General features: G+C 40.3%; 1 protein-coding gene across 2 annotated transcripts; it reads right to left on the bottom strand.

Annotated features, from left to right (window-relative positions):
- Window positions 1–170: 170 nt before the first annotated feature.
- Window positions 171–27851, bottom strand: LOC107755244 (vascular endothelial growth factor receptor 2). 2 transcript variants are annotated; one of them, XM_016571961.1, is made up of 30 exons: window positions 27610–27851; window positions 18758–18854; window positions 18373–18587; window positions 17766–17887; window positions 16367–16535; window positions 15989–16125; window positions 14964–15156; window positions 14207–14324; window positions 13870–14042; window positions 13131–13287; window positions 11416–11527; window positions 10715–10823; window positions 10266–10610; window positions 9894–10040; window positions 8700–8831; window positions 6959–7065; window positions 6445–6583; window positions 5319–5423; window positions 5116–5229; window positions 4891–4979; window positions 4486–4654; window positions 3382–3473; window positions 3117–3239; window positions 2910–3021; window positions 2707–2806; window positions 2325–2430; window positions 1411–1553; window positions 1061–1145; window positions 707–792; window positions 171–621 (listed from the first exon to the last, which is right to left on the bottom strand). In XM_016571961.1, exons 1-30 carry the CDS (start codon window positions 27671–27673, stop codon window positions 405–407), a joined length of 4077 nt encoding a protein of 1358 aa, XP_016427447.1. In that variant the 5' UTR covers window positions 27674–27851; the 3' UTR covers window positions 171–404. The 2 variants fall into 2 exon arrangements, with proteins under 2 accessions (XP_016427447.1, XP_016427448.1); XM_016571962.1 differs by having other exon boundaries at window positions 6445–6580.

Below are 27851 nucleotides of genomic sequence, written 5' to 3'. Positions count from 1 at the left end.
CCCGTTCACACCAAGAACGATAACTATAAAGATAACGATATTAGCGTCCACACCAGCGGACGATATCCTCTGTTTATTCTAAGCGCACCCGCGTCTGCCGCTTTAAATAGTAGGATTGATTCTGATTGGGTGTCATTGATTTTATCGTTCATCAGCTGAAAAAAAATCGTTCTGAAAGTGATTCCAACGATATCGTTTCTCTGTGCCTTTATCGTTATAGCTGTGGTGTGAACTCTGCAATTCTTTAATGTTGAGAAAGATTTTTAGAACTATATCTTTATTGTTATTGTCCTTGGTGTGAACGGGCCTTAAATGATGAAACTGAAATTTTCATTTTTGGCTGAACTACTACATTAAAGTTCTGAATAACATAAAGAGGAAGACTGTTTGAAGCGCAACAGATGTTAAACTGGAGGCGCACTATAACGGACCTCTGCACTGAACTTGTCATTTCTCTTGGGCAGTGGAGGTTTCATCCGAATGTCTCTCTTCAGGATCATCTCCTCGTTGGCGTATATGGGGGCTTCTGCATCATCAGAGTGGTAGCCGGACTGATAGCCGCTGGTCTGATTGGAGGATTCAGATGCTAAAGACTCCTTACTCTTGCATCGCAGTAGTGGGCTGCGGATAAAAGCATGGACGTGTTTATATGATTGTGCAACTGCCTTGGTTTGTAGCTCTGCTGAGATCAGGATGAATGTGTCACCTGAAATGAAGTGGTCTTTGCGCTCGCCGATCCAAAGCTTTCATTTGCTCACGTGACAAGCCCACGCCACAGTCCATGTTACCATTCTGTACAAAGAAAGAGCATTTCAAATTGACAAGTCAAAAATATATTTAAAAAAAAATCTAAAAATAGATCTAAAATATTTATAAAATTATAAAATATATAAATAATATTTCATTTCCTGAACCAACTTGACTTTATTTAATTACACCTATCAAGATAATCTATATTAACTGCAGTTTAATTTTTTTGCAGTAAAAATTTCTAATTTCTGCTGAAAGTGTTTTTGGATCATGGTGAGATCCGAGTTGTAGTATTGTAGAGTTTATTTACCATTACAGCAGTGTGCTCCAGGGGAATGTCCACAAAAGTCGTCATACTTATTGGCACACCGCAACTGTCGATCTGCTGTGGGAACCTGTCAGGAAAGGCATGGGTGGGACCATTGTTGCATTAGTTTGTCAAAGGAGAGGTTAAGCACGTTATATCCACAAATGTCAGATCTTCAATGTTGTGTGAACATAATAAAAGTCAGATAACTGGGGTGGGGATAAGTATCAGTGCTTGCAAGGATATAAATAAATCTGATTCGTTTCAGTCAGTAATCAGATTGGAGTCAGTAATGCCAACAACTGCACACACACACACACAAAACACCAGACAGATAAGTTACTGTAACTAACCCCAGAGGTGGAGCATTGTCATAGTGGAGCTGGGCCTCTTTGTTGCCTGCATTGAAAGCTCTTTTCGATGTCATACTGAGGTGAGGAGCCCCTGATTCCTCTTCCATCTCTCCGTTTGTCAGAGGGATGTAGTCCTTTCCATCCTAAAGCACAGGTAACAAATGATAGTTCAATTAAAAGACTTCAATTTTGTCACATTGAACCATGTTCCATTACATGTTGCAAAAGTCACTTTATTCCTATTTTTGTCGATTTCCAATAAAAATATCTAACCATCCAAATTTACATGAGATGTGAATTTGCATAAGATCTTTTGATCTTACATCTAACTACAGTTGGTAATTTTATTTAAAGTTTAAAAAAAGTTTAAAACTTAAAAAACGGTAACTGACATATAGCAGAAATAAAGTAAAATCTAAATATTAGATGCACTTAAAAAAACATTAGTGAAAATGATAAATGTAACCTTGGCAAGTAACTGAAATAAAAAGTTGGAGTACTAAAATTACTAAAACTAAAATAAAAATGTAAGGTGAATAGAAATACAAAAAACTGATATATTAAAATGACAAAAGATACAAAAAATGAAAAACTGAAAATATAAACAAAGCTAGTTCTAAATATTAAGAAATAATATAATAGTATCTATATAATATTAAAATAACACTGGTTTAGGCTTGGCAAAACAGGAGAAAACTATTTGCCAATGAAGTAAAGAAAATAATAATTCAAAATATAAATGGAAAAAAGTACATAATATATTAATTTACTATATTAAGTAAATGTATCTTATTTTAAAGTATTTTTAATGTAAAACAAGACAACGTTATTATAGTTATTTATTTCGCTATGTATGTCTCAATTACTAAAAACACATGAATGAGACAAAACATATACTTGGAGTCAAGTCTAACCTGTTGAGCGCTAGCTTGTAGCAGATTGCCTAGATGCTCGACTAATTGAGTAAAGGTTGGCCTGTCTTTAGGTCGATCAAGCCAGCAGTCCAGCATGGTCTGGTATCTGGAAGAATTTCACAACAACAAGAAAGAGATGGGGTTGATTACATTTTCAGGACTCAGTCAGTTGCCACATCTCTTATTTCAGTAATAAGAATAAGGTCCATCTGCTATGTAAACAAAACTAAATTAAACAAAATTGTAGGTACTACTACTTATGCCCATTTTACACCGGAAACACTATGACTAGTATCGCCAGGACTACAAAAACCTAGAACAACTGCTTGTTTCCACAGACCTTCAATTTTATGGCAAGATTAAAAGAGTGAAGTATATTTACATCTCAGGTGTGGCATAGTCTGGAGCTCTCATTCTGGTTCCCTCCTTTAGTCGCCTGCAGAAAGACTCATCAATGCACACACCTGGGTATGGAGACGCACCTGCACCAAAGAAGATGGGCCATGAGGACGAGTCAGCCTATTATAGTAGGTTTATGCTGTCTAATAAGCTCAGTGTTCATGTTAATATCAAATATTGTGTTACCAAGTGAGAAGATCTCCCAGAGCAGCACACCAAATGACCAAACATCACTCTGTGTGGTGTACACGCGGTCAAAAATGGTCTCAGGAGCCATCCACTTGAGAGGAAGACGAGCCTGTGATGATAAAAAGGAAATGCTCAAGTATAAATGAGTCTATTTCGCTGAACAACTGAAATCAAGTTGTCTGTGTGTGTAGTAAGAGTCCTCACATCTCCTTTGCGGACGTAATCAGGGTCTTTATAAACGTCTCTGGCCAGCCCAAAGTCACATATCTTCACCACGTTGTTTTCAGAGAGTAGGATGTTTCTGGCTGCCAAGTCCCGGTGGATACACTACAAACACAAGTAGCATTATGACTGAAGCAATCATCTTGAATGAATTGTAAACATTAATGAACAAAGTACACACACGCACACGCACACACACACACACACATACACACAAGCGGACCATGGTCATGTGTTTCAGTTTTACCTTTCGAGAGGCTAGGAACTCCATGCCTTTGGTCACCTGGAAACTATAGCTGATGAGATCCTCCATCGTCAGGTGATCCCAGTCTGAACTCTCTATACATGAACAGATGATACATAATCAATTTTTTTTTACTATGAAGATTTTAGGTTAATATTTACTGTATGTATATGTGTAAAACAAAGTGTTTATGTTGTGTGCTGTAAATGTTTCTTGCATTCATTTGTTTTATTAATTCATTAATTAGATAAAAAATAAAATATATATATATATATATATATAATTTTTTTTAAATCAAATTAATGAATTATATATATGTTTTTATTTTTTAATTTACAGTGTGGTGAATTAGTATTTAAAAGTATTTAAAAATATTCCATATATTTTCGCAAATAATGTGAGCTCATTTAAGCTGCCTAATAATTAGAATAATTATTAATAAAATAATTATGCTGTTTGTTTATTTATTTTTATTCTGCAGTTAATTTTATTTGTACTTATTTTTAATTTATAGTGTGACAAATCAATTTTTACAAATATTCCATCTATTTTCTCAAATAATATGAGCTCATTAAGCTGCCTAATAATTAAAAGAACCATTAATAATATTAAAATAATTTAACTGTTTATTTGCGTATGTATTTATTATTAAAAAAGATTAAAATTGTAATTAATTTAGAGTGAGACAAATTAATTTTTAAAAGTACAAAAATTCCCTGTAGGTTTTTAAATAATGAGCTCATTAAAGCTGCTTAATAATTAGAATAATTACTATTATTTAAATTTTATATTCTAATAGAGAATATATCTTGAATCTTACATTAGGCTACATTTGGTAAAATGTTTTTTAAAGTAAAAAAAAAGTTTAGAACAATTAAAATTGTTTTCGGTGACTAAAAAATAAAGCTAAAATAATGTCAAATCAAAATATTTGATAATCTTGAAACTTAAAAAACATTGGCAACTAACTGAAATAAATAAGTTGGAGTAAAAGATGAATAGAAATACAAAAACTGATATATTAAAATGACAAAAACACATAAAAATGTGCCATTTTATCTCCATCCAGATACAGTTCAGAGTATCCAACATACTAATATACTGTACCTTGTTCATCCTGAAGCTGGGTCGTGGAGGTCTGTTCTCCCATCCTGGTGCACATGGCAGTACCAGTGCAGACGTCCAGCCGAGTGCTGGTTCCCAGACCCAGATCCCCCTCATGCAAATCCTCTTCCTGCTGCACCTCCCTCCTGCACGGCATCCGTGGCGTTCGCTTCTGAGAAACACAACACGTGTGGATCAGTTTCCGTTGTTGTCAGGGTCAAGAAGTACCAACATATCAGGTACAGTTCATAACACCTTCAACCTTGAACAACATTTAAAGGCCTTACAGTTGGCTTATGTCTTACATAAGGCACCCGAATCAATCTGACCACATCAGAGGAGCTGAGATCTTCAAAACCACATCACAGCCTGATTTTACTAGTTGCACTAGGTAATGATGGAATTTACCTTGTAGGGACTGTACTCTCCTCGCTTGCTTTTTAAATAGCTGGAGAGGTTACCATGTTTACAGTACTCAACAATCACCATCAAGGGTCCTAAAGTAGGAAAGAAAGAGAGGAAGAAGAAGAAAGGCCTTTAATGTGGGCACACGTGTTCTTCTCAACAATGCACAACCACTTTGTGGCATTTCTGACTTTTTTTTTTTTTTGAGGGTTTTAAAGGGATACTCACCTCCTGGTTTGGTGCAGGCTCCTAGAAGGTTGACCACATTGAGATGGTGACCAATATGGATGAGGATCTTCAGCTCAGACATCAGAGCGCGGTACTCACTGGTGGTAGCGCCCTCTGTTGGAGATTGATAATGCTGCTGTCAGTTGTGTTATGAAAGATATGTGCAGTCAGTTTATTAAGGCCAGTGAACAGATGCCTCATACCCTTGAGCATCTTCACTGCTACTGTAGTACAGGTGGTGGCCTTCTCAATACCATATGCGGTCGCCTCCACAACTTGACCAAATGCCCCTCTGCCCAGCGGCTCTCCTGGAAAGCATAGTAGTACACATTTGTGAACACTTACATATACATTTATAGCACCATTTTTGTGCAAATATTTTAGCTGCTGGCAGAGGTTAAATTGGGACTTTAAAGATGTCAGAAGTCAAAAATCTGATGGTGATTTTGGGTAAGTTATGATATGCTTACCTCTCCATCCCCAAGAAGAAAAAATATGCATAATATGTTCCATAACATTTTGACACCTAGTATGTGACACCTATAATGGTAGGCTACTAAATGTATGTATTTGCTTATATTAGAAAACAAAGAAAAACAAAATGATAATTCAAAATTAAATACACACAAATGCAAGTAAATCTAGATAATATAGATAAATATATAAGAACAGATAATATATATATATAGATAGATAGATAAAATAAATAAATAAAACACATATTAATACAGATAAATATATTAAAAAATATATATAAATATCACTTAAGTATATACATATACAGTAGTATATGTTGGTCCAATGATATGATTCTTGCTTGTGATTAATCCTAAAATCAAAACCATATTCCAATTAACCAACAACTAACTAACAAAATAAATAAATAAATGTTATATAGAGAAATAAAAAACATATCACTGAATGTGTTACATAGTATACTTTGGTCCAGTGGTACAATTCTTGCATTTGATGTTAGTAGTCCCAGATTTAAATGCAGATTCCAATTAACCAGTTAACAAACAAGCAAATAAATGCTACTCCAAATCAATAGATAGTAATAGATTTTCTGTTCTAGACAAACATATTGCATATTACAAGGTCTTCCATTAACAAAAGGGAGTTCATGTAATGAACTAATTGCGTTGAACAAGTACACTCATTAAATGAAGACAGAATGTTTCTATTGAATATATATAATTTATTTTTATTTTTTTTATCAAAAGTACTGGAAAGCCATTCCAGATTGGTCCTAGTTAATTTAACTCCTGGATATTTATGTTTTTTTTATTATTATTATTGGTTTATTTCTCACGTTCAGCCAAGTCTCACCTAGCTTCAGTCTGTCACGTGGGAATTCCCACTTGTTTGCATCATAGGTCAGTCTCTCACAGTGCTCATCCATTGGCATATCATCTAAGTCCAGAATGATTGACAGGTAGCCAGTTTTCAGATCTCCTTCATTAGGCTGCTGGAGAGGAAAGAGGCAGGGATGGAAAGGGTGAGCATGACTGAATGACAAACACAGTGCAAGACCTCCAACTTTGTCCAGCTTGAGTCTCCCAGAATCAAGCCCTCATTATAAAGACACCCACTAATGAGTTACTGGAAGCCACTATCATACTCAGAGGCAGAATTAAGGCTGGGGTACAGCAGGACTTGGGCCCACGGCTGGCCGGTGTACGTGACGCATCGCAGCAGAATGTGGGCTGAGCAAACAATAGAGATGACGTAAGCCGAGTCCGGGTAGTCAGTTTTGATCAGTCAGGAGAGCGAAGTGTGCGCCTGTGCATGAAAAAGAGAGAGGGGAAGCAAACGAGGAAAAGGGAAAGAGATGGAATGTTACCCGCTTCCTATTACGGATGACGAAGACGATGAGGAGCCAGAGGATCATGGCGATGACCACGGCACCAATAGGCATGATCAATTCCACATTCATCTTTTCTTCTGCACCTGTGAGATGGGTCACATGATCAATCAGACATCACAAAAAAAAGATGACAAAAAGATACAAGATTTAACCAAAATTGAGTAGGTAGGTAGGTAGGTAGGTAGGTAGGTAGGTAACAATATTTGAGAGAAATAGGCCTTTTGTGTACATAGAAAAAGTCTTAGATCTTTGAGTTCAGCTCATGAAAAATGGGGGCAAAAACAAAAGTGTTGCGTTTATAATTTTGTTCAGTATAGATAGATAGATAGATAGATAGATAGATAGATAGATCATACCAACTTTAAATATTATTTTAATAAATATTAATATTAAAGACATGACACGAATTGACATATCTGTGGTACAAATTTGGCAACAAATTTTTTTTTGAAAAGTCCTATTGAACTAGATAAATATCTTATTTCGGAGAGGAGCTGGAAAAATGCCTCTTCATTTTATATTAATAGCAAAGGGAGGCACAAATTGCCTGGAAGAACCTAGTTTACAGGAAATATTTGTGTGCTGCTGGGTGTGTTTCATGGCTACAAGAGCAAGGAATGTGAATTGTTTGCTGACCTGATATTTCATCCAATCAAAATAAGACCAACAAGAACCAAATCACATTAGATGAAAAGTACCATGTTCTCTTTTCTATATTAGAAACTGCAAATGCTCAGTGGATCACTACATGATTTAGTTTATTTCTTTCTCTCTTCCTATCTTTTACTCTTTGTGGGAACAGTGAACGTTTCTTGTTGCGACAGTCAGGCGACAGTCGCCTTTGCAGTGACAACAAGAAACAGTGATGCCGAGAAACGAGTCACGTACACACTGAGTATGTCTCTGTTATTTGTGGGCCTTTGCACTCTCTGTCCTTTATGTGTGTGAGGCAAGAGGCGGAACCATACAGAGACGTAAGTGACTGGGAAAAATGTGTGTGACAGAGAGTGATAGAGAGAGAGAGAGGGTGGGACACCCCTCTCTTCTTTTGTGTTCTGGGATTTTGCTTTGTTTTCTTTAAGCACTCCCTAAAGGATGTACACTAACAGAGCCCCCTTCCTGACAGACTAAAAAGAGAGCTATTTTTGCCACAAGGCCTTGATTACAACAAAATCTCAATGAGGCAAAAAGTCAGTGGGAGACTGAGACAAACTACTGCGAATCTACCTGCCATCTTTTGGTATAAAACTACGGTTCAAAAGTTTGGGGTCAGTCTTTTTTTTTTAAATGAAATTTATCATTTTATTGAGCAAAGATACATTCAATTTATCAAAAGTGAAAGTAAAAACATTTATAATGTTACAAAAGATTTATATTTTAAATAAATGCTTTTCTTTTGTTTTCAACATTGATAATAATAAGAAAAATTACTTGTATATAAATTATACTTATAAATTACATTTAAAAATATATTAAAATAGAAAACCGTTATTTTAAAATTGCAATAATATTTCACATTATTTCTGTTTTTACTGTATTTTTCAATCAAATAAATGAAGCCTCTGTAAGCATAAGAGGATTCTTTCAAAAACAAATTACATTAATGTATTGCACAACTTCACAGAAAAATTTTTGTTTAGGTCCTACTGCCCTTTTTTTAAAACTGCAAACCAATAAAATAAATAAATCAAGCAATGAGTTTTGTTTACACACTCACCATCTACAGTGATACGAGCCTCGTGAGAGTCACAGCCTTGCTGGTTACATGCCGTACATATGTAAAGACCACTGTCCTCTTTTTTCACCCGTTGGATGGTTAAGACACGATTTGACCGTTTCAGAATCACACCTGACAACAGAAATGCATGAACATTACTGTCACTGTAAAAAATGCTTTGTCAGGTAGCCTAATTAATGTGTTTCATGGCATAACATCTAAACTGGTTTTACTCAAATCAATAAATATTATTTAATATCAATGAATACACTTGACTACAACAGATTATGATTCATTTTAAGGGTCAGACAGACATAGCTTCTTAAGGTAACAATTGCCTATTACAGCTTTATACAGCGTATTACCCAAAATTGATCAATATTTAATTTGTGTGACATGCAGTAACAGCAGCACTATAATTGACATCACTGGTTTTGTTTGCTCTGTTGGAACCCAGATCTAAATGAACAGGTAGCTATTAGACATTTGGAATATTCGTCTCAAAAATGAAGGGAAAAGAAAACTAATCACCTCTCAGAGTGAGTTTCTGCTGTTCATTTGGTTTGTAAAGCACACTAAAACTGATTTTTTTTTTTATTAAGAGATTCAGCTTAACAAAACAATAAATGAATTTCTTCTCAATCCTGAGAATTGTGGTCAAACAAAAATAGTTCAGAGTTGAGTTCCGATTATTTAAAATCAGATTTCCCTCCAACATATGAACTGATATCCTCTGAGTAAATTGATTCATAGTATAAAGGTACAAAATCTGAATCTGTGGCCATTATATGCAACATGATTTTCTGTGAAATCTGTCAACTCCAACTATCCAAAATCTGCATTTGGCATTTGGCAACCAGTGCTGACTCATAAACAGTGTTATTTTTGTATTATTTATATACTATTATAATATTTTTTTATATTTTGAATTACCTTTTTATTTTCATTTAGCTTTTTTTCAGTTTTTTTCAGCAACATTTCTCATTTTCTTTCTAATATTCCTATTTTTTTTAGTTGTTAATCTAATATTTATCTTAATTTAACTGCAAACGGCAAAAATGCATGCAAAAGCTGTGTAGTGTATTCCAATCCTAAGGCAACTGCAAATTGATTACTGCTGCGGATATAGAGAGAGTTGTTTATTCTTGCACCTATAATATTTTTGTACTTCTATAGAGGTTTTACGTTGCTCACCTGATCCCTCCATGACGGTCTGGTTGTCTTTAGTCCAAACTACAGTAGGGGTTGGTGTGCCGGACACTTCACACACTAGAGTAGTAGAGTCGCTCACATTCACTCTCTGGTCAGTCAGATTGGTCACAATTCTCGACATCTCAAGAGCTGCAGAAACATATAAACTGATCTGTGATGTACATTCAAGCTTGTGCAAGATTTCTGCAGTATATCCCATCTGAACATATGCAAACTGAGCAATGCAACTAAATATAGTCTATTAAGTGTGCAATTTCTGCACCACTAGCATCACCAACAAATAAAATTACACAAATAATGACTGTTTTCAAACAAGTCTCCTAAAAATCACTCAATGTAAAGCTATGGACTAACCTCTGAGTCTGAGGTTGTGAAGTAAGCAGGTTCTCTCACTGGTGCCCACATTCTCCACTTGGCAAGCATACAGGCCTTGGTCCATCAATGTGGCATTGGGTATGGGCAGGTCCAGCGTTGCATTGGTGCCCTGCAGGCCTGATATGGTGATATTGGTCTGGTGGAGAGGTGACAGGGTACGGGTATCACAGAGCACGGCTGCTGGAGAGGCATCAGGGTTGGCTATGTTTGTTACCCGATACCAACGCAAGTTAGAGTACAGCAGTCGATCGGCTACACAGCGCATTACCACATCCTCTCCCTCAATAGGATTGCTGGAGGGGAGGACGCTTAGGTTGAGGAAACCTGTGATGAAGACAAACATCAAAAGTTCAGATTTGACCACTTCTTAAAATTGAATTGCAGTTATTCAAGTTGGGATGTAGAGTGAAGACTGTGTCAGCACTCACGAGCTACTTGAAACACAATGACCCGCTCTTCTATTCCCATCTTATTGGAAGCAATGCACCTGTAGAGAGCATGATCAACTGCTTTCTGGATCTTCAGTGTGCTGATGGTCTATTGGAGAACAGCAGATCATCAAAACAGTATCGAAGGCAATGGATGATTTTAAAAATATATTATAGTCAGATTCACCAAGAATAACCATTAATTCAGTGTGGTCCAAAAGTCTCAAATCACTAGTGAAAATGCTTCTCCTCTGCATTTTCATTACAAATTTGAGTGAATAGTTAAATTGAAAAATGTATGTAAATTTAGAAATGGTTTGTGCCTCTTTTGCTTTAATGAAAGCGAAACCCGTGAACTCAACAAGTGTGCTTAAAATCTGATGATCATGTTCTCCAGCATCATTGTGATGATCCACAGACCATCTTAAGCTTCAAATATTTGACCATCTTACAAAGCACTTCATGCTGTACATTCACTTATTTGATTAGTGACCTAGAAATAGTGCAGAATCTTATTTATTTTACAGTACATTCTAACATTTCTATGCTTCACATTTATTGCCAGGTTTAAATTAGATTTTGAATCATATTCTCAGACTTTTGGACCCAGCAGTATATTTTGTGTTTAGAAATAGCTTTTTGCATGTTCAAAGGCTGAGCTGAATACAGCACACTGGCACTCTACATGAATTGATGTTTACCTTAAGAGAGCGTTCAATGACAGATGTGGGGCTGATGATGGGGTTTTTCCCAGTGTTGTTTGATATCTCCCTCCACTTGTCACACTTAATCACACTTTGGTCTGACTTAGGTCTGTGAATAACACATAATAATATGATTTACCAGTTTGTTTGCAGTCAAAAAAATTTCATAAAATATTAAAAAGTAAAGCAGTAACTATCTACACATCTCCAGCAGGAACAGAAAACACCACACGAAATCAACAACAACAACAACAATGCACCTATTATTAACCGTCTAAATTTAGACCATCCTATAACAGACTCCGTTCCTCTCTTATTCCGCTTCTGGGCCACACATATTTATGAGCAATAGGAATTATTATAAATGTCAGGTTTAGACTTGGGTTGGACATCAGCACCTCATGTAGGTCAGCCATGGGAGACGAGACAGAGCGGAAAAGGGAAAAAGAGATGGAAAAAAAGACAAACACAAAAATAGGACACATAAAAGCTGTAATGAAAGGTGAGAGCGAGGGTGAACTCTTGTTAGTAGGACGCAGAGACAGACATTGTGTTATTTTCATGTTTGATCAAGGACACGGGATTTGAATGCATCTGCTTTTAGAACAACAGGAAGTTGTGATGAGGACTACGGAAGTTGGTGAGGGTGCAATCTGAAGATAAGGCTCACGTGATGCCTGGCCCTAAATGCTCATTACATGATCACAACATCCTTGGAAGTGATGTTCTGTGAATGCAGGCTGCCAATCAAAGTCACGATTCAACCAAATCTCACTGGAGCTGATTTCTTAGTATAGCAGATCTCTCATACTGGCTGCCCAATCACAACAGTCGTTTCAGGATGAATGCCCATTTAGAGCACAACATGCTAATGAATTGCACTGTGGGACACACTTAAACACCAGGAACAAATATGCTTGCACAGTTCTGATACATCTTCTCTTGGAATAAAAATGCCAAAGCACTGAGCAAACAAGGACATGCAAACATTCTCATTCCATGCTTATTTTGTCAGCAAAACAATGACTAATGATATTATCATCAACTTAACACAGTTACTGGCTTCCCCACACAAATACAGGAAAAATATTTAATTTTTAGTTTTCTTTTTAAATGTTGCCATTTAGAGGGTATGATTTTGACAGGTTTTGCTACAGGCAAATGCAGATTTGTTTGGTTTCTGCTGCCTCCTAGTAGCAAGCTGTTTGTGAGGTCAAGAGGAAATTCAGTTTTTGCTGTGATATACGTGTTTTAGCATTTGCATTACATTTCTTCCAGATGAATGTACAAATGAAAAATATCATGGACAAATTTGTCATACAAGAGCAATGTTTACAGTAATATAAACACAGAGCAGATAGAAAAAATTCAGAAAATAGAGAAAAGAGAGAACAAGAAAGAAACATACTCTACATATGTTTGGGTATACTGGTGTATGTACACTATGTCACACACAAGATATTAGATTTTTTTCTCATAATATAGTACAATATGATTAAAGAGAAAATAAGCAGTTTGCACTGAAGCAAAAATAATATGTTGATAAAACACTAACAAAAATAATGCATGTGTGTCGATGTTACCACATGAATGACACGTTTATCTGACATTAAGTTTCTATTTTTAACAGTCTACATTCTTGGCTGTATTACACAGGTTACATTTGAAGCAAAACAAGAACATTGCATTAAATCATGTGACATAAGACTTACAGAAATCTGACTGGGCAGTCCTCTCTGGGCATCCACTGCCATTTTATTGTGACAGGGCTGGATCCTCCGCTAGCTGTGCATCTGAGTGTAGGGCTACTGCCGTACATGTGAACATCTCGATCCAACAGCACTTCCTTCTCAAAGATCTTAGGGTGAACTGTACATATAAACACACAAGTTAACAGACTAATACAGAAGAGAAGAGAAGAGAAGAGAAGAAAGGAGAGGAGAGGACTTTTTTTGCTTACCTACGACAGCCACAATGTAGGGTGATGACTGATAGGTCTCATTTCGTATAGTGGTTTGGCAGTAGACCACCCCAGCATAGCTGACCACATGACTAGGCAGGATGAAGCCCCTCTTGCTATCCCAGATAACCTCTTTCCCATCAGTGGCCAGTTCTTTTACTGGATACTTCTGTTGAAGACAAACACCATAAACACATTGTTCCCATCACATCACCAGCAGTGAATCACAAAACAACACAGGGATCTTGACACATAAACTTTAAAATATTAGTATAATATTTTAAAGTCGCATCTGTGATATTTATTATGGATTGGTAGTCAACAGATAAGGCATATAAATAATGTCCATTAGAATTTGAAAGACACTAAAGCCCCGTTCACACCAAGAATGATAACTATAAAGATAACTATAAAGAGAAGAGAAGAGAAGAGAAGAGAAGAGAAGAGAAGAGAAGAGAAGAGAAGAGAAGAGAAGAGAAGAGATTCACTACCATTAACCAACAGTTGAAATGTTCTTCTCTGCTCCTCCTTGGTAATCTTATTTGTCATGACAACAGTGTAATTCCCAGCATCCTTCTCTGTAACCCCATATATAGTAAGAGACCCTCTGTTGGGCTTCATTCTGTACTCATCCTTCCACACTATCAGCTGATCATTCTTATACCTGGATGGACAAGAGTGAAAAATTCAGTCTGACTTGCACAAAATCCTAATCTATTCTTTATAGGTACTTTTAATATAATATAATATAATATAATATAATATAATATAATATAATATAATATAATATAATATAATATAATATAATATAATACACTAATCACTTACCACTTGACAGAGGGCTCTGGATAAGCATAATATTTAACCAGGATTTTTGCCTCTTCCTGGCCAGCAGTTGCCTCCACAGTCTGCAACATCTGATCATTGAGCGCTATAAATGGTTTCTCTGAAATATTAATTAATATGTTAACATTGTTTTATGTATTATTGTATTATTTGTATTGTAAAACATGTGGTCTTTATGCTATCTATGCCAGCAGCATATAACTGGCCTAGGTGTGCCAGCAGCACTGAAATATAGATGCTTTCACTGATATAATGCGCTCTTTTGTTTAAAGGGATAGTTCACCCAAAAATGAAAATTCTGTCATTAATTACTCACCCTCACAAAGAAAACATAAATAACGACTTTATTCAACACTTTCTTTTCTTTGTCGTGGTACTCTTGTGAATGACGGCAGACTGACCCAGAAGAGAAGTCGTTGAATAAAGCTGTTATTTTAGTTTTCTTTGCGCACAAAAAGCATTTCATAACAGCTTCATAACATTACAGTTGAACCACTGATGTCACATGGACTATTTTAAAGATGTCATGACTACGTTTCTGTGCCTTGACCGTGGTAGTTCTCTCACTGTCTATGCAGGGTCAGAAAGCTTGGATTTCATCAAAAATATCTTAATTTGTGTTCTGAAGATGAACGAAGGTTTTATGGGTTTGGAACGACATGAGGGCGAGTAATTAATGACAGACTTTTCATTTTTGGGTGAATTATCCCTTTAAGTTGTTTTTTCTAAAAGCACATACCATAGACGATGAGGGCTGCTCGGCCAATCTTCTGCATCTGACCACTAGAGGCTGTGCAAATGTACTCTCCTGTGTCATTTACAGTTACATTCTCTACAATGAGAGTATTGGACAGTTCTAAGGAGTTCCACAGCTTCTTCTTGTAGGACCTGGTCTCATAGCGTGTCCTTGGTATTGAGCTGTTGACGCCTCTCTACAGGAGGAGAGAAACGGTTTAAAATCAGCCAGAGAAATGCATGATGTTATTTATGGAATTGCAATCCAACCAAAACGGAGCTAGACTGGGCTGAATCAAATCGAATCAAATTATAAAATCAAATCAAATTATAAAAATATGAAACAGATCAAACTGAGATTATGATTGAAGTGTCTCAAGTAAAACACAAATGTCAGAAAAGATTAGCTGATGATAAATTTGAAAGGAATGTTCTGGGCATGTGTTACATTATGTAAGTTACCAAAGAAATATTAGAAAATATTAAAATTTAGAAATGTATTCTCTTCTCTCTCTGTCTCTCTCTCTCTCTCTCTCTCTCTATATATATATATATATATATATATATATACTACTAATAAATGTTTCTTAAGCTGCAAATCAGCATATTAAAATGTTTTCTGAAGTGTCGTGTGACACAGAAGATTGGAGTAATGATGCTGAAAATTCAGTTTTGCCACGACAGGAATAAATTATAAATTGTAAAATATATGAAAACAGGTATTTTAAATGGAATAATATTTATATAGGTGAAGTTCTAGTTATTTGTCACCATTTACGGTTCATACATCAACAGAGGCAAGCTGTCACACACCTGCTATCAAATAAAGACGTAACAGACAGCTTTTGTTTAGACTGTTTCTGGCTGCTTTTCATCACCGGACAACTTATGTAGAGAGCAGGAAGGAGACAAGTAAAAAAAAAACTCCAGGAGTTAGTCCAGTTTTTTTTCTGTGGCAATCAAGATTATGTCACAAATGCTGAAGACTGAGGTTAACTAATATAAAACTTTTCTGAATAAGTTACTGACCTTCTCATGAGGGAAGGTCCACTGAAAGTCGATTCCCACATTGAGTTCGGTGTGAGCGGTGCAGTTTAGCATTAGCCTCTCCCCTACCGTTAGCCTCTCATGAGGTGGACTCAGGGTGAGGTCATGGATCTTGTATCCTGCGGAAGAGGGAAGGGGAGTAAGGGACGTGCCGGGTGGAGCATTGTTCTATTGAGACCAGGGCAGCTGATCTCACACCAGACTGCTCTACAGTCTCAACAAATGCAATCTTGCCTCCTCAAAAACAGTTTTATCATTTCTGACATGCTTGCAAAAAGTCAGATGCACAAACCATGGTCATATCATATTTCTTAATCCCAAAACTTCATGCAAATGAACATTTTGTCTTTTTTTGCTTACCTACGACAGCCACAATGTAGGGTGATGACTGATAGGTCTCATTTCGTATAGTGGTTTGGCAGTAGACCACCCCAGCATAGCTGACCACATGACTAGGCAGGATGAAGCCCCTCTTGCTATCCCAGATAACCTCTTTCCCATCAGTGGCCAGTTCTTTTACTGGATACTTCTGTTGAAGACAAACACCATAAACACATTGTTCCCATCACATCACCAGCAGTGAATCACAAAACAACACAGGGATCTTGACACATAAACTTTAAAATATTAGTATAATATTTTAAAGTCGCATCTGTGATATTTATTATGGATTGGTAGTCAACAGATAAGGCATATAAATAATGTCCATTAGAATTTGAAAGACACTAAAGCCCCGTTCACACCAAGAATGATAACTATAAAGATAACTATAAAGATAAAGATATTAGCATTTACACCAGCGTTTATTGTTTATTTTAAGCACACACGCGTCTGCCGCTTTAAATTCTCGAACTCGTTATAGCAGGATGGATTCTGATTGGGTGTCAATGTTTGTATCGTTCATCAGCTGAAAAAGAATCCTTCTGAAAGTGATTCCAACGATATCGTTTCTCTGCGCCTTTATCGTTATAGCTGTGGTGTGGACTATTCTGTAATATTGAGAACTATTTTTAGAACTATCTTCATCATTATCTTTATAGTTATCATCCTTGGTGTGAACGGGCCTTAATACTATTATTAAGTAAGGATGAATTCAGTTGATCAAATAAATAAAGTAAAGATATTTATAATGTTTCAAAAGATTTTTTCTAAATGCTGTTCTTTTGAACTTTCTATTCATCAAAGAATCCTGAAAAACATTTTCCACAAAATATTAAGCAGCACAATGAAAATCATCTTTAATAATGATAAGCAAAGTTTCTTGAGCAGCAAATCAACATATTAGAATGATTTCTGAACGATCATGTGACACTGAAGACTGGAGAAATGGTTTCTGAAAATTCAGCTTTTCATCACAGGAATAAATTATATTTTAAAGTATATTCAAATAGAAAATTGGTAATTGAAATTGTAATATTATATCACAATATTTCTGTTTTTACTGTATTTTTGTTCAAATAAATGCAGCCTTATACGGAGACTTTCAAAAACATTAAAAAGAACTAAACTTTTTAATGGTAGTGTAATTTGCTGAAAACTCACTACAAGTTTTGCACAAATAATAACAACAGCAAAATTAACTGGTTTTACTTAGATCAAAAATATTATTTAACATCACTGAACTATTCTTAACACATAAAAATGATGCCAATGAAAATGTACATTTAGATTAAACAGAAATAGCTCCTTAGAAATAGAAGGTAACATTTGCAGGTTACCAATGTAGGGTAGGAGAAAATGTGTGTGTATAAACACTCACTGTGTACAGTGTGACGTCTAGGTTCTCCACAGATACCAGACAGGGAATGACCACCTGTTCTCCCTCACGAATGAACACCACATCATAATCTTGAGCCATTCGGACAAATGGCGTACGGTAATCTAAAAACATAAGCATGTCTATTGTATATATTTATCCAACAATGATATTTAGAAAAACACATGCAGAAAAGATAATGTTGACAAAATCATGTATAATACACCAGTACATACAAATTGTTATGCACATTTGATCAGGTTTCATAGGTATGGAATGAAGTAAGTTTACCAAATCACACTAACAACAACCCATTTCCTATATTTTGTCTGTCTGGACAAGACAGGAGTTTACAGCTATTATGGTTGAAAAGGGAAGTAAAATGTGGTGGTTCCACCAGAATGAAGAGGTTATAAAGTTTGAAGAGGTCAAGAGGTTATCCTGAAGGATAACAGAGGAAGTATGCGATGAACACATTTTTGTAACATTCCAACTCTCTCGCTCCCACTTTCTGGGAGCGAGAAGAGAGTGGGAGACCAGGTCAGAAAGTTATGAAAAACTTCTTCATCTATTTGTTGAAAACTTTAAAAATTACACACGAAAATCATACCTTGTATGAAGACATACACAGATATAGAAGTCTTTCCATCCTCTATAGGCAGGTTTTTATAGAAGCAGCGATATTCTCCAGTCTCATTGGCTACTGCTTTTGAGAGCGTTAAAGTGCTACAGAACAGTCCATTGCCACTACAGTCTGTTGTGGTGAGCCGGGTTTCAGAGCGGGTTCGGTTGTGAGGTGTAGACCACTCCAGGATCTGACGTCCCCTGTGTAACAGATTGAAAAGACAATGTTCAAGCAAAAATTACATTGTTTAGCTTCTGTTTTTACGATAAAAAATTAATAACTAACAAAAACAGCACCCTTATGGGGAAAAGTAGCTTCAGAATGAAAATGAATGAAGACAGAATTGCTCTTCTCCAGAAGCAAAGCTTACCTGCATGTGATTTCCAGTGTATCTGAAGCATTGATTTTGACAGTCTTCTCAGTGATATTTAAGGTTGGAGGATCAGGCACAAACCTTAGCTCTATCGCTGCAAGAAAAAATACACCAGAAGGTTTTAATTAAGAAAAGCTGCTGATATTTACATAAATACTCACTAAATTATTTTAATGAGGACTTTAGATCAACACTTACTCTGCCTTTAGATCAATTTCATATGTGCCATTTATTACAGGTGCAAATAACTTAAGTCTGGTTGATCTTGTTTTTTTTTCATAAGTACTGGATAATATTAATGAACTACATGTGCTTTCTAAGGTTACGGTTAGGTTTAGGGTTAGTTTCTTAGTTATGCATATACTAATTATGCGCAATTAACTGTTATTACTATAGTAAGTATATCTAGTATAACTAGTGTAATTGTCACTTTAAAATAAAATGTTACCATTTTTTGTTTGTTTTTGGAGGAAAAATAATCTTAAAATAAAATAATAAAGTAAAGAAACAGATGATACCAGATTCCTGCTTTTTATCTTGTTGAATTAAACCAACTTAAACCAAGAAAGACACACAACATCCATTGCAAATTGCTATCTAGACAACATATCACAATATTTCACATTAAAACTAAACACTAGACAGTAGGACCACCATCCTCAGCATAATAAACCACTGTACATATGGCTGTAATATATTACAATAACCTCAAAACTAAATAAACTTAAAGAGGTACAGCATGCACCTTTCCTAGGATCTCCCTAATATGATTAACTTTAAACCCATAAATTAGTTCAATCCTAAACTACACTTTATCTTCAACTTCATCTGAAAGCAGCTCCCTTTTCTCTTTTATCTCAAGTACATTTGCAACACACATAAAGAGACTACTGTATCTACTGTATGATCAACAAATCACAACAATTTATCTTTGAAAAAGGTATGTGCAGTTAAAAGAAAGACTGTGCTGCTCTGCCGCTCAAACTACTGCATGAGCATGGATTCACAGTCAACTGGAGTGGTGGGACCGTGAATGCCTGTCCATAGCCTGGCCTGGTTTTACATTGGATATAAGGGATGCAGACGTGTAGAGTATGGCACAGGTCATTGTGGAATGGAGCAGCGTAATGTGGGACCCTGGGATATTTTTCCACTGGAACTGCAAGAGCAGCACGGAGGCCTGGATGTGTCAAAACAGGAAGCCTGGGCAGATGGGCCGGGGCCGGGCTAAATGGCCCCGTGCTCCAAAGCCTGAGGTGGGATTCCTGCTCCAGAGGAACTAGCTCTGGGAACACACACACACTTATGGGCACACACAATCATGCTAAAACACATGCACTCCATGGAGACTAACTTATTCAACTGTTTGTTTTAACATTTAAATTGCCAGGCACTGAAAGCATTTGAAACAACAATGGTGGTGAAGGCTTGATTGTATCTGATGAATAAGAGCAAACCGAGGGAATTACAAGATAAGGGCAAGAAAGAATAGGTTTATTTTTAACTATTCTAAAAGCAAACATCTCTCACTAGATCCCATTTGAAATCTTGAAACTACACATTTAATTTGAATAAGTTCAATGGAATTGGAGCAAGAAAAAAGGTTCCATTGATTAATGCAGTTGTTATATATTACATACAGCATTATAAATACTGTGATGAAAATTCAAAATCAAACAATAAATGCATTTTGCTATTTTATACTGAAGGAACTCTTAATCTCTACTTTACATTTTAGTTCCCTATCTGTCGGTCACTATGAGTTATGTCAAACGACATATGGGGTCTCACTTGGGAGGCCAATCATCTCTGAGTTTAAGAGAAAATGCCAATGAAAATTGGTTAGTGGATTTTGCATGCCGAGCCACTCCCCGTGCCTACGGGTATATAAGGCGACAGCGCGCATCCACTCATTAGATTTTTGCTTCGGAGCTGAGTAGCTGATGATAATCATTGCTACAAAGCCATTCATTTTTGAGTGCAACGAGAGGCTGTTCCTGGTTGGTGTTACGGCGCGTTACAGCGGTGTCCCTGTCAGCATCGATTCCCCTGGGCGCTTCAGCTAAAAGAGCAGTTTCCTCTAAAAGAGCAAATCACGGACGATACGTGTCTTTTTCAAGATGCCGTTTCGTCCGTGTCCTTCTGGATGCGGTCGTTTCCTGTCCTCTGTTGATGGCCACGATCGTTGTCTTCAGTGTCTGGGCCTTCAGCACGCTGAAGCGGCGCTCGTGGATGAGTCATGCGTCTATTGTGGGCGTATGACCATGGCATCGCTGCGATCGCGTCTCTCTCTCCTCAAGGGGAGTGGAGCAGACCCCTCCGTCCCTGTTTCTCTGCCGCGAGCAGAGGACTGCCGGCTAGTGCTCTGGGAGATGTGAGGGTAACAGTGAGAGCTTCTCCGTCGGGCCATGCCCCACGGACCTCTCACTCCTCCCGCAGTGCATGTCCTGTGCAGCTGCAGAGTGGTTCTGCTGGGCCGTCTCACGGCGGTCCCAGCGTGTGATTCGGTGGTCCGCCGAAGGATCAGATGACGATTGCAGCATCGGGGGATGGGCTATCGGCCTCTGAGGATGAAGATTCTGTGGGGCTGCCCCCCTCGGTGTTGTCGCCACTGCCGAATCTGACCCAGAGCTGTTGGCCATGCTTGCCCGGGCAGCTGCGAGCATCGGGCTGGAGGTGACTACACCACCCAGTCCTGAGTGCTTGCGGCTGGATGAATGGTTTCTGGGTGCGGAGCGCGGCTCACAACCGCGTCCTACCCCAGTTCCTTTCTTCCCGGAGGTGCATGAAGAGGCGACGAAGTCGTGGATGGCCACTTTCACGGCCAGAAGCCACTCGTCTCCCTCTTCCGTCCTCACTACCCTCGATGGTGGGGCAGCTAGGGGGTACGTGGACATTCCCCAGGTGGAGAGAGCGGTTGCGGTGCACCTGTGCCCGCAAAACGCCGCCACTTGGAGGAATTGTCCGTGTCTCCCGTCCAAAGCCTGTAAGCTGTCGGCGGCTCTCGCAGCCAAAGCTTATAGTGCTGCGGGCCAAGCTGCCTCTGCCCTGCATGCCATGGCTATCCTGCAGGTACACCAAGCCAAGGTGCTAAAACAAATGCATGAGGGTAGTACCGACCCGAGGTTGATGCAGGAGCTGCGCACAGCGACTGACTTCGCACTCCAGGCGACGAAAGTCACGGCGCGGTCCCTCGGGAAGGCGATGTCCACTCTGGTGGTCCAGGAGCGCCATCTCTGGCTCAACCTGGCCGAGATGAGAGATGTCGACAAAGTACACTTTATCGACGCTCCCATGTCCCAGGCTGGCCTGTTCGGTGACACTGTTGAGGACTTTGCCCAGCAGTTCTCGGCAGTACAGAAGCAGACTGAGGCCATCCAGCACATCCTGCCCCGACGTGATCCTCCAGCTGGAGGCTGTGCCTCAGCCTGCTCGTCGCCGTGGACGCCCTCCTGTGTCCTCCATTCCGGCTCCGCCCCGCGCTGAGACACCATCGTGGCCGGCGCGTCGAGCCCCACGCAGGAGAGTGGTGCCCCCGTGTCGCACCCGGCCGATAGGTCATCTAGGAAGATGACGAAGCGGCCCTGACACGGGCAACCCGTAGATGTGGGAGACTGCTCTTCAGGAGGTGGCAAACACAGCGCCGCTCCTTCCCCCGGAGGAGGGCCGGGCGGAGAATCTTCTGTTCCCTTTTCTTTTTGTTCGCCGTTGAGCCAGCGGTGACCACATTGTCAAAAAAAGAGCAGTTTCCTTTTCCTCCGGGTTACAAGGCTCGTGGGTCAACAGTGAGCGACGCACCGCTTCCTCACTCTCACCCACGACGCCCCCTATCGCCAATGGCCAAGAGGTCGCGGTTCGGAGGCGCAACGCCTCTCCACGCATCTCTGACATGTCCCTCCGGGGACACAGGGAGTTTTGCTGCGATTACTCAGAACGCGATGCCTTCTGGGCCATCCAACACAACTCCCCATCGCTGAACTCAACTGCGGGTACGTCGACTGTCCCTTTGGTGCCACTCGTACAGAGTTTGGGAGCGTGGCTTGCGTTACCCAACCCGTCCTGCTGGCTCATTCGGACGGTTCGACTCGGCTACGCGATTCAGTTCGCCAGGCGACCTCCCAAGTTCAATGACATTCTCGAGACATTGGTGGCAGCCCGAGACGCCTCTGTCTTGCGCGAGGAGATTGCTGTCCTGTTGGCGAAGGATGCAATCGAGCCAGTCCCTCCAGCCGAGATGAGAAAGGGGTTTTACAGCCCTTACTTCATCGTACCCAAGAAAAGCAGTGGCCTTCGACCTATCTTGGATCTGCGAGTCTTGAATCGGCCCTTCACAAGCTCCCGTTCAAGATGCTGACGCAGAAACGTATTATCAAATGCGTTCAAGCCCAGGATTGGTTTTCAGCAATCGACCTGAAGGATGCGTACTTTCATGTCTCGAAATACTTCCTCGTCACAGACCGTTCCTACAGTTTACGTTCGAGGGTCGGGCATGGCAGTACAAGGTCCTCCCCTTCAGGCTCATTATGGCCCGGTCACAAGAGGAGTTGTGCGATCACAGGGACTTCGTGCTTCGGCACCTCAGTCAGTTGGGGCTTCAGGTCAACCGAGAGAAGAGCAAGCTCTCCCCTGTGCAGAGAATCTCTTATCTCGGTATGGAGTTAGACTCTGTGAGTATGACGGCACGTCTCACCAACGAACGTGCCCAGTCGGTTCTTCCAGAGTTCTTTCAGAGGCAGAACAATGGTACCACTGAAACATTTTCAGAGGCTCCTGGGGCATATGGCATCCACAGTCGCAGTCAGGCCACTCGGATTGCTTCATATGAGACCACTTCAGCACTGGTTACACTCCCGAGTCCCGAGATGGGCATGGCGCCACGGTACACATCGTGTCACCATCATACCGATGTGTCGCCGCCTATTTAGCCCCTGGTCAGACCTTGCTTTTCTACGGGCCGGGCTGCAGGACAGGACCTCGACTGCTTTGGCACATCAACTGTCTGGAGTTGTTGGCAGTGCATCTAGCCTTGTGGCAGTTCCGGCCGCTGCTGCTGGACAAGCACGTGTTGGTCCAAACGGACAACACTGCGGCTGTTTCGTACATCAACCATCAGGGTGGTCTACGATCACGTCGCATGTCTCAACTCGCCCCCCCATCTCCTCCTCTGGAGTCAGATGTGGCTCAAATCGCTGCGCGCCTTCCACATTCCGGGGGAGCTCAATCATGCGGCTGACGCACTCTCACGACAGCTCACTTTCCCCGGAGAATGACGACTCCATCCCCAGACGGTTCAGCTGATCTGGAGTTGATTCGGGGAAGCTCAGGTGGACCTGTTTGCTTCCCACAAGTCCTCCCACTGCCAGTTGTACTATTCCCTGACCCAGGCTCCCCTGGGCACGGACGCACTGGCACACAGCTGACCTCAGGCTCTACGCAAGTATGTGTTTCCCCCAGTGAGCCTGCTCGCACAGACACTGTGCAAGGTCAGGGAGGACGAGGAACAAGTCCTGCTGGTTGCGCCTTACTGGCCCACCCGGACCTGGTTTTCGGAACTCATGCTCCTCGTGACAGCCCCTCCCTGGCGCATACCCCTGAGGAGGGACCTCCCTTCTCAGGGGCTGGGCACCATATGGCACCTGCGTCCAGATCTCTGGAACCTCCATGTGTGGCTTCTGGACGGGACGCGGCAGACCTAGGTGATCTACCACCAGCGATCTATCACCCCCGGAGATGCTCAATTAGAGTCGTGCTTTCTTTCTTGCAAGAAAGGTTGGAGCGTAGGCTGTCACCCTCCACCTTGAAAGTGTATGTCGCTGCCATCGCAGCACATCCCGATGCAGTGGACGGCCGGTCCCTGGGAAAGCATGACCTGATCGTTAGGTTCCTGAGGGGTGCCAGAAGGTTGAATCCTCCTAGGACACCCCTGATACCCTCCTGGGATCTCTCTATTGTCCTGGCTGGACTTCAGAGGGGTCCCTTTGAGCCGCTTGATTCATTTGAGCTCAGGTTCCTGTCTCTTAAGACAGCGCTCCTGATCGCGCTCACTTCCATCAAGAGGGTCGGGTACCTCCAAGCATTTTCGGTAAGTGAAGAGTGCCTTGTGTTCGGGCCGGCCTACTCTCACGTTGTCCTGAGCCCCCGGCCTGGATACATGCCCAAGGTTCCCACCATTCCCTTCCAAGATCAGGTGGTGACCCTGCAAGCGCTGCCCCCAGAGGAGGCAGATCCAGCCTTGGCGTTGCTGTGTCCCGTAAGAGCGTTATGCATATACATGGACCGCACCCAGAGCTTCAGAAGCTCTGAGCAGCTCCTTGTCTGTTTTGGAGGTCAGCAGAAAGGGAAGGCTGTTTCCAAGCAGACTGGATAGTGGATGCGATTGCCTTGGCGTACCAATCCCAAGGCGAGCTGTGCCCCCTGGGGGTGAGAGCCTACTCCACTCGGAGTGTTGCCTCCTCCTGGGTGCTGACGCACGGCGCCTCTCTGGCAGACATCTGTCGAGCTGCGGGTTGGTTTTACAACCTTTGTGTAGAGCTGGCTTCTTCCCGTGTGTTGGGTAACAGGTAATTGGCGGGAAGATCTGGCTCGGTGTCACGCTTGCTGCGCTATTTCCCCCTCACACGGGGATGCGAGCGCCTTTCTTCTCCCAGTAGAGTTCCCCGGTTGGCGAACCCTGGATGAGCATCCTCCAGCACCCCCAGCAGTCAGACTTGGTGGAGCAGTCTGACGCCAGGCCCAGTACTGGTGTTAGCATGCCCATTACCCTACGGGTAATCCCATATATGTATTTTTCCATGGTAAGGTTTCCCTCTCGGTAAACCCGTGTCTTCCCTTGACAGACCCGCTCTGTCAGTCTCTTCTGGCAGTTGTTCCATCCCTACTCTAAGGTAGGACCTGCCTCAGAGACCCATTCCACACTGCCCCCTGGGTCAGTCCATATCAGTATCTCCACATGTCCCCTCCCTACGGGTAGGATGTGGTCTCCGTAATGACCTTTTTCTTAAGGCACGCTTCCCCATCGTTCTGCCAGGCTGAAAAGAACAAATAGGAAAGATTTGAAGCAATCTTTCACTGAAGGTTGAAATCCATTCCAAAAACTTTTTTGTGGACGCAACAGCAGCTTGGCCTTCTCCAACAGCGATGTACTCACCGTTTGGTCCCCTTCGGTACCAAGGTCAGTGAATTTGCGCTGGGGCTTTGGGAAGGTTACGACCTTAGCGTAGCTTTTGTGACATGCTACGGCTTGTCAACAATTGCAGCGCCACAGGGTTGTGACGGTGTTCAGGTTGTGGCGTTTTCCATGGACCCCATATGTCGTTTTGTCATAAATCGTAGTGACCGACATATAGGGAACGTCTCGGTTACGTACGTAACCCTCGTTCACTGATGGAGGGAACAGAGACGTTATGTCCCCATGCCACAACCTTGAACCGTTCGCTGTTGCCGGGACACGTTCTCGGTTCCTCAGTGTAAAACCTAATGAGTGGATGTGCGCTGTCACCTTATATACCCGTAGGCACGGGGAGTGGCTCGGCATGCAAAATCCACTAGCCAATTTTCATTGTTTTTTTCTCTTAAAGGGGTCATATGATGCAATTTAAAATTTTCCTTTCTCTTTGGAGTGTTACAAGCTGTTCGTGCATAGATAAGATCCCTAAAGTTGCAAAGACTAAAGTCTCAAATCCAAAGAGATATTCTTTATAAAATTTAAGACTTGTCCACGCCCTCCTAAAACACCTCGTTTAAACACGCCCCCACAAGTCTACGTCACTGTGTGGGAAGATTTGCATAACACCACCCAAATGTTCACACTCCTTCGTCGAATCCGCCGGCCGCGCCGTTCTCAAGCCCGCCGGCCGTTCCTCACTCTAGCCCGCTGGCTTCCGCTCACTCTAGCCCGCCGCCCTCCGCTCACTCTAGCCCACCGTGTGTGACACTGTGTGTTTCGTTGTGAAAGGTCAATCGACATAACGTCTCCGTTCCCTCCATCAGGGAACGAGGGTTACATCCGTAACCGAGACGTTACATTTATAAATTTAAGTTTTTAAATTTAGTTTATAAATTTAAGTTCTGGTTGCTAAAGCTTTAAAAAGCAACAACACATCAACAATATTTAACTGTACTTCATGAAATAATATAACATACTGACAATTACATGCTACTATTAAATGATCTTACAATAATATTGATTAAAATATGTAAAACTACATGATGACTTACATTATCTAACCTGACTTCATCAACTACAACCAATATTAAGACAGAGCACAGAAAACAACATAAGAAAAAGCACAACAATAAAGCAATGCTATACTAAAAATTACATAAATGCAACATAACAACAACAAATGAACATAACTGGCAATAGCAGTCATGCAGATTTCAGCAACAGCAACATTTCAGCAACAGCAGATTTCTGGGAACGCTATTATAAAAATTATAACGCTATAAATAGCCTACTTTTTGATTCATAAAAACAAAATGTTCATAATATTATTTTATCGTAAAAAAGTTTTTTTTTTAACCATTTCACCTTAAATTAATCTGTAATTTGTTTGCTTCTAAAAATATATATATAGGCTATTTACTACAGGTGAAATAACACTTAAAAAACGAGAAAAACAATAAGTTTTTTCAAATCAGTAACAGCTGTACGGTTTCACAAGAACATATTTTAATAGGGCTTTATAATCCATAGCTAACATGACGAAACTCTGCAGCGGCAACAGTACGATTAATTACAATACCTAGGTTGCCTACTATGATGAGAAAAGTAGGCTAATGATGATGTGAGCATTTGTATATTTAATATCAGAGTATGTTTTGTATATTTAGAGACGCTTATGTCATACCTATAACCAAGTTGATGGTAAAGAGGATGTCGACGAGAGAAAGCACATGAGATGTCTTTGCCATCGCCCGACAGTAACGCTGGACCGTCCCGACATGAAACTTCCAAGAAATTCCTTAACTCCTCATCACCATAATACGACACAGTTGTGCTTTTTAAATTCCTTAACCTTGCAGAGACGGATGAAGAACAGACTATGTAAGGGACAGTTCTGAGTTTGTCTTCTGAGAGTGACCTGTTGCG

This window comes from Sinocyclocheilus rhinocerous, unplaced genomic scaffold (assembly GCF_001515625.1).
Source record: "Sinocyclocheilus rhinocerous isolate Xijiao unplaced genomic scaffold, SAMN03320098_v1.1 scaffold562, whole genome shotgun sequence".
NCBI classification, from domain to species: Eukaryota; Metazoa; Chordata; class Actinopteri; order Cypriniformes; family Cyprinidae; genus Sinocyclocheilus; species Sinocyclocheilus rhinocerous.
The sequence above is the reverse complement of the archived record's forward strand: the minus strand, read 5'-3'. Positions and strand labels throughout refer to the sequence as shown.